Genomic DNA, 7,180 nt, shown 5'->3' with positions numbered 1-7,180 from the left:
CGCCGCAGAGCAGGAGCCGGCGCTTTTGTTTCGGACTTTATTGACGGCCGTCGGCCCCGCGCGCAACAGGGCTCGGACCCACAGCCCGAGGTCGCGTCGCGAGTCCCCGCCCGCGCCAGCCCGGCGCCAACAAGGGACAGGGGCCCCGCAGCGCGGCCGGGAGGGGCGTGAGAGCGAGCACCCCCCGCTCGCTCGGCCCCCGCGGCTCCCCGCACCCCTTTCCGGGACGGACGGCTGGAGCGTCTGGGCACCGGGCCGTGCCTCAGTTTCCCCCTTTGCGCTCCCGGCCGCCAGGCAGGCCCGGCTCGCCCCCTCGCCATCCAGAGAGCCGCCCCGCGAGGGCCGGGCGGCCGCACCGAGGGCCGGGGCTGGGAGCCCTGCAGGGGGACCGGGCTCTGCGGCAAGCGCCCCTCGCCGCGGCCGCCCCCGGCCCCCCGCGCCGCTCCGGGGCGCGCCCTCTGGTGGCTGCTTGGAGGCGCTCGGTCCGCCGCCGCCGTGGGGTCCGAAGACCAGCCGGGGGAGGAGCGGAGCAGGAGGAGGGGAGGAGCGGCAGCGGGGAGGGGGAGGCGGGAGGAGCGGGGCGGGCCGGAGGCGCTGGCCCGGGTCGCCCCGTGCAGGCGTCCTCCGCCCCAGGAGGAAAGGGTGCCTCGACCGCGGACCGCGAAGCCGGCGCACTCGTCCGGGAAAGGATGTCCTGTCCCCGGCGCCGGCCCTCCGCAGGTCCACGAGGCCGGCGAGGGCTGTCCTGGGGGAATCACAGCTGCGACAGCCGAGCTGGGGCAGTCGTTTCCGAGCCTGAGGCTTTCCGTCGGGCGAGCTCTAGATCCGGAGCTGGCTCGGACTCGTCGGGGTGGTGCAGGGCCACCAGCAGCTGGTACGTGGCTGTGCCAAGCGTAGCCCCCACCAGAGGGGCCACCACAGGCACCCACCACCAGCCGTTCCCGGCACTACAAGAGAGGGCCAGGAGGAGGACCTCAGGGCTGACGGCCCTCGCCTCCCCGCCCGAGGACCCCCGTGGCAAGGGCGCCCTGAAGGCGGCTCCTGGGGAGATGGACGCCAGAAGGGTGTGGCTCGCAACAGAGCTCAGCGCTTGGAGGGGAGCCCCTAGGAGAGCCTTGGTCCAGCCCCTTGCCTTAGGGATTATCTGAATATACCCGTGTTGCGGAGGTCACTAATGCCCCGGAGGTAATGACACACCCAAGAGCATCATCCCTACAGTTTGTGGGGGGAAGGGTGTGAGGAGAGAAGGGTAAGAGAGAGAGGGAGAGCTGCGGTGTAGATGAGGGACACTGTCCCAAGAGGCTGAGAGAACTACGCAGAGGGGAGCTGGGGACCCAGCCTCTGAGGAGGGGAGCGGAGGGACTGCCCAGGGGAGGGGCCGTAGTCTCCCACCTGAAGACTTCAGGGCCCCAGCCAGCCACATAGGTGAAAAGCCGGGGGCCCAGGTCGCGGGCAGGGTTGAGTGGGAACCCACAGTTGACACCCAGGGATAGCCCGATGGCTAGGATCAGCAGCCCCACCGCCACAGGCTCCAGACCGGCAGGCACTCCCTTGTTCCGTGTGTCCGTGATGGCCAAGATCCCCACAATAAGGATTCCTGTGCCCAGAACCTTGGAGGTGACCGAAGCAGAGGGACCCCCGTAAGCTGCCAGACGCGCCCTCCGCCCTTTCTCACCCAAGGAACCTGGGCCACCAACCCTCGTCATCCGACTGCCCAACGTGGGCAACTGGGGTGGCTCAGAGAGAAACCCAACCCCACAGCCCAGGGGGCCTCAGGGGACGAGGGCAAAGAGCCGGGCTTTCCCGGGTCTCCGCTCACACTGACCTGATCCAGGAAGCCGTTGTTCAGGGACAGATACGGGGCGGGGTAGGTGGCAAAGATGGAGGCCGTCTCCTTGGGGCCGGTCACTGTGAGGTTCCCGCCTGTGTAACTCCAGAGGGCGTCTGCAGGGGAGGGCACAGCCCAGATTCCCATCTTTGTTCATGCAAAACCATCGCCAAGCGCTCCTGGCCGCACACCACCGTGCCCAACCACGTTACCATAGTAGACGGCGTAGGTGGCTCCGGAGGCGCAGAAGGCCGACAGAAGCTGCACCAGGCAGTAAATGGGGAGCTTGGCCCAGGGCAGACGTCCCAGGAGGCACATGGCCAGGGAGAAGGCCGGGTTCAGGTGGGCCCCTTCAAGGATCCAGAAAAGGAAAGCAACTCCGTGAAGTGTCCCACCAGGCACTGCCAGGTGACACTGCTGCTCCTCCGGCTTTTTCATGTAATTTTACTTATCTTTGCCCCCAGTGTGGGGCTCGAGCTCACAGCCCTGAGATCAAGCATGGCACACGCTTCTCACCGAGCCAGCCCGCACCGCTGCCGCTTGCAACGCTGAAGGCGGACGTTACTGTTCCCGTCGCGAGTCGGGAAGCTGAGGCTCAGAGAGGTCATGCAACTTGTCCGGGTCACAGAGTAAAGCCCAGGGTCTGCCTGCTCTTTCTACAACACCGCTCGTGTTCCAGGCTCCGGCCGGGCACCCTGGCATAGCGCGTGTCTAGAGGAGGAGCAGCTGAGGTGCTGCACAGAGATGACCCCAGGGCTTCAGGGGGACCCAAGAAGATGGCACCCAGCCCGGCGCCTCGCCGCAGACCTCCGTCTAGGTGAGTGGAGGAGAGACCCACAGAGGGAAGGGGCTGGACCAGGCCAAAGCCCTATCCCCGCCCAGGACACTCGCCAAGCTCAAGGAGACAATGTCCATGAATCACCAAAGGCTCTGCCTTGTCACCATCACCATAGACCCACACTCCCGTGCATGGTCCACGTCTCTGACCGCCAGGCCCTGCCCTCCTCACCTGAAACGTTGCCGCTCACGTAGATGGCTACGGTCACGGCCAGGGAGCCCGCCAGAAACATGGTGAAGAAGTTGCCTTTGCTTTCTCCGCTGGTGACGGCCTGGGCCACAGCCCCCTGGGTGAGGAGCTGGTGGGGAGAGGGCGGATGAGGCACAGGAGCCGGGAAAGGAGGACGGGCAGTGGGGACAGGGGCCGGGGGGCCAGTGGCAGGGACAGGGGCCAGGGGACGGGCGGCGGGGACAGGGGCCCGGGGGACGGGCAGCAGGGGAGGGGATGGGAAGGCAAGGGGCAGCAGGGGAGGGGATGGGAAGGCAAGGCGCCAGCCGAGAGAGCTGAGTGAATGGGCTAGGAAGGGGGAGAAGCAGGCCGAGGGCAATAAAGGGGAAACTGAAGGCAGGGGAGGGGGATGAGGGCGGGACAGGGCTGGGGGTAAGCGTCAGGAAGCGGGACAGAATGGCAGGGACACGGGCAGGGAGAGAAGCGATGGGTGTTGGAAGAAGCAAGACGCCTGCAAGAAGAAACAGAGACCCGGGAGGAGCCCCCCCTCGCCCCGCGCTCCCCGTCCCAGCTCACCGCTCACCATGAGCACAAACACACCCAGAAACTCCGCCAGGCACTGTCGGCCCAGCTGGCTGCGGAGCCGGAGCCGGCCTTTGACTTGGGCCAGGGCCCATCCGCAGGCCATGGTGAAGACGGCCCGTGTCCTCCTGCCGCCCTCCGTCTGCTCAGGCTCGCAGCTACTGACAGGGGACGTGATAAGGAAATGACTTTCAAGTCGATTGGCTCAGCTCCTGCATGGCAATATCTGTACCCGTGTACAGGCCGGGGAGATAATGGGAGAAGGTCTAAGGGCAGGCCCCGTGCATGACAAGAGCCTGGAGTTTGCCCGGTCTGTCCCCTTTGCCACCCCCCATCCCTCCCGGCCTGACCACCTCCGTGCTGCCGGCTCGGAGGGCGTGGCCCGCGTGGGTGCTCTGGGCCCCGAGCACCTCCAGAGGCAGCACTACGGTTCGCTCTGCTAGTGAGGGGCTCGAGAGCCTCGGGACTCCGCAAGGCCACACGGCCATCTAAGGGCTCCGGCTTTCTCCCCATCTCCTGCTGCACGACGCCCTCTCCTGCGGAAGGCGAAGCACCTCCCCCGCCTGATGTGGGAAACGGGCCGAAGAAAATCATGAAAATTCCTCACCTACTGACAGGCCCTTGAAACAGGCAGAGCGGCTCTGCCCTGGGGACTCAACTGCCCTCACCTTGAGGTTTTGCTAAGGACAATCCTAGCCTGACCGACCCCCTACTCCAACAGGTCCGACCGGGATCCTGTAAGTCTACTTTAACAGTTCCTTTAGGAAACTTTATCTCTAAACCTCCAAGATAGTATCGAGAATCATTCCCAAGCATGTGGCCCACTGATAGACATGGAAAGGGTCTCACGAGAAGATTTGTATTACTGGTAAAAACAGCTAGCACCTCAAGGTCCTGGAAACCTCGCTTCCGAAATTCCTTGGAGACTCACATCATCCCTAATCCCCTTTGTCCTCACCCACGGCCGAGTCCACCCCCACTCTGCCTTTAAAAACTCGGACTGTAATCTGGTTCGGGGTCCAAGTCCCTCCTCCACTGCGTCGGGTACACTTGAGCCCAAGCTTAAGCTTGTCAGATAAACCCTCATGGGATTGCATCGGTTTTGGCTCCTTGGCGGTCTCTCGGACGCGGAAACTCGGGCACAACACCACCCATTTGGACACTTAAAATAAAACCCATTCGTTCCACGTTTGCCCTGCCCTCATGCAGAATCTCCCCTCAGTGAGAAAGTGCTCGAGCTTTGTGTCCCTTCCTCGGCTCCGGACAGAGCGCCTCCCGCTGCACTGAGCCCCACGTCCCCTGCTCTGGATGCCTGCCACCCCGACTCCACTTTGGGGCCAATGCACCCATCGCCAGGCTGGGACTCTCAGATGCTGAGAGCACACCGCACAGGACTACCTCTCACGGCCGGGACAGCCTCACCAAGGGGACATGCCCATGTCAATGACCGGTCAGTGCAGGGATGCAAAGACCGGCCTCTTTGCCTTGAAGTAGAACAACCGCAAGGGCCACTTCAGCTTCCAAGTCCCCACAGGGTCAGCTGAGGCTTCTCTTGTAACTTCCTTGTGTCAGTCTCCCTTTTCTCGTCATCCTGCTTTCCTTACCTTCTTACATGTGTGTCCCGAGACCATTAGCACCCCCAGTAAACTTTGCTCATGTCTCTCCTCGCCTTAGTCTTCTCCCGGGGAACCCAAGACAGTGGTTCCATGAACTCTAGAAGGGAATTTGGGTGATCACTTACGGGCGGGTTGACAAGAACCCTGTCATGGTGGTAGGTAGAAGATGGACAGTGTGTGGCTTGAAGCAATGCAATGGTTAAAATCGCCAGCAGTCATCCGTTGGAAGCCGTCACTGGTGGAAGGACAGGCACCTGTATAGAACCTCCAGCACGGGAGAGGCTGAGGGAAACGGTCCCAGGTTCCACAGAACGGATCACTAAGCCACGGCACACTCCGAAAGCCAGTGGGCTCCCTTACAGCGTTTAAGGAAAGCCTAGCCTCTCGCATCCAGTGGGCATCAGCGTGGAGCACCAGCTCCAGCGTGCACCGGGTAGCTGTGCTTTAGAGAAGGTGGAGTTCCCAGCCCCAGTCGGTTTCCTTTGTCAAGGTTAGGGTCCTAAAAGGAAAAGGGTAGGACTCTGACACCAGAGACAGGGACGTCTGGGTAGATGCAAATGAGAATCCTGAATCCCAGATTCCTCTGAACCCTCTCTCAGATCATCTGGGTTTTCCTTTTTCTCTCGTGTTCTGAAGCAGAGGCTTTGTTTGTTGGTTTCATCCTCGCTGTTTAGCATGTGGTGGGTCTTTCAGATCAGAAGTAAATATTCCGGGGGAACAGGTGGTGGGTAATGGGGAGGGCACGTTTTGCATGGAGCACTGGGTGTTGTGCAAAAAGAATGAATACTGTTACACTGAAAAAATAAATAAAATGAAAAAAAAAAAAAGAAGTAAATATTCCTCACTTCTGGGATATTTTCTTGGTTTATTTCCTTGATGGTTTATACAATTCCAGTTTTCCATCTTTTCCCTTTTTTATTCTTTTTTTAAAAATCCGTTTTTAAGTTGGAGTATCATTGCTAAGTAATGTTAGTTTTGGGGTACTTTTTTCCTGTTTTCTGTCTCTGTTACTTGGTCTTTCCAGAGACTTCAACTTTGTCATCAAAATCTTCGGATAGGGACGCCTGGGTGGCTCAGTGGGTTGAGCCGCTGCCTTCGGCTCAGGTCATGATCTCAGGGTCCTGGGATCGACTCCCGCATCGGGCTCTCTGCTCGGCGGGGAGCCTGCTTCCCTCTCTCTCTCTCTCTCTCTGCCTGCCTCTCTATCTACTTGTGATCTCTATCAAATAAATAAATAAAATCTTAAAAAAAAAATCTTCGGATAGTTTTTCATTTTTGGCGTCACATTTAAATCCTCAAAGTCTGTTCTTATTTTACTTATTCCTCCTTCATAGGAATGTCTTCTGGCTTTCTGGATATATCATATTTCTAAGGACATTAAATGTGCCCTTCCTAATTTTTCATCTTTCTGCAGGTCTGTTTCTCCCAAGTTGCTTCCCTTGTCTGTATGTCCACCCTTCAGGCTCTGGGCTATCCACACATTTCTGCAATCTCCAGCTCCATGTCTTTATGATACGCTGAAAAGCTGATTTGAAAAATCGATTACAGGGGTGCCTGGGTGGCTCAGTTCGTTGAGCATCCAATTCTTGGCTTTGGCTCAGGCTATGATCTCAGCATCATGAGATCGAGTCCTGCAGCAGGCTCCACACTCAGTGGGCAGTCTGCTTGGATTCTCTCCCTCCCTCTGCCCCCTCCCCTGCTCACATGTGTGCTCTCTCTCAAATAAATAAATACATTTTAAAAATCAATTGTATTTTTTTTAACTTAAGATTTTATTTATTTCTTTGACAGAGACACAGCAAGAGAAGGAACACAAGCAAAGGGAGAAGCAGGCTTCCTGTCAAGCAGGGAGCTTGATGTGGGACTCGATCCCAGGACCCTAAGACCATGACCTGAGCTGAAGGCAGACACTTAACGACTGAGCCCCCCAGGCGCCCCTGCTGCATTCTTACACACTAGAAGTTGGGGGAAAGTGGGAGGACATGTTCTACTAAACACAGCCACGCAATTTTAAAATGTGAGTAGGTACAGAAGTAGACAAATAGATTAACAGAAAGACAGACCCGGCAAAGGCACCCATGTGTATTTGTATGTATGTGTGTGTGTATAAAATAGATTCAGTGTTTGTACATACATATTTATACACAC

The 7,180-nt window shown here is 58.7% G+C and overlaps 1 protein-coding gene across 1 annotated transcript; it reads right to left on the bottom strand.

Annotated features, from left to right (window-relative positions):
- Nucleotides 1–23: 23 nt before the first annotated feature.
- Nucleotides 24–3,575, bottom strand: AQP10 (aquaporin 10). The gene is made up of 6 exons (XM_045982675.1): nucleotides 3,418–3,575; nucleotides 2,838–2,964; nucleotides 2,041–2,178; nucleotides 1,826–1,944; nucleotides 1,393–1,610; nucleotides 24–947 (listed from the first exon to the last, which is right to left on the bottom strand). Exons 1-6 carry the CDS (start codon nucleotides 3,520–3,522, stop codon nucleotides 755–757), a joined length of 900 nt encoding a protein of 299 aa, XP_045838631.1. The 5' UTR covers nucleotides 3,523–3,575; the 3' UTR covers nucleotides 24–754.
- Between the last annotated feature and the right edge of the window lie 3,605 nt (nucleotides 3,576–7,180).

This window comes from Meles meles, chromosome 17 (genome assembly GCF_922984935.1).
Source record: "Meles meles chromosome 17, mMelMel3.1 paternal haplotype, whole genome shotgun sequence".
Taxonomy (NCBI): Eukaryota; Metazoa; Chordata; class Mammalia; order Carnivora; family Mustelidae; genus Meles; species Meles meles.
This window is presented reverse-complemented; position numbering and strand designations above follow the sequence as displayed.

Excerpts from the sequence above, each read along its gene's own strand:
- AQP10 (XM_045982675.1), bottom strand. The coding sequence starts at position 3,522 with ATGGCCTGCGGATGGGCCCTGGCCCAAGTCAAAGGCCGGCTCCGGCTC. Across the intron at positions 2,965-3,417 it reads TGGGTGTGTTTGTGCTCATG|CTCCTCACCCAGGGGGCTGT; the intron begins GTGAGCGGTGAG and ends TCTCCCCACCAG. Across the intron at positions 948-1,392 it reads TGGGGCCCTGAAGTCTTCAG|TGCCGGGAACGGCTGGTGGT; the intron begins GTGGGAGACTAC and ends CCTCTCTTGTAG.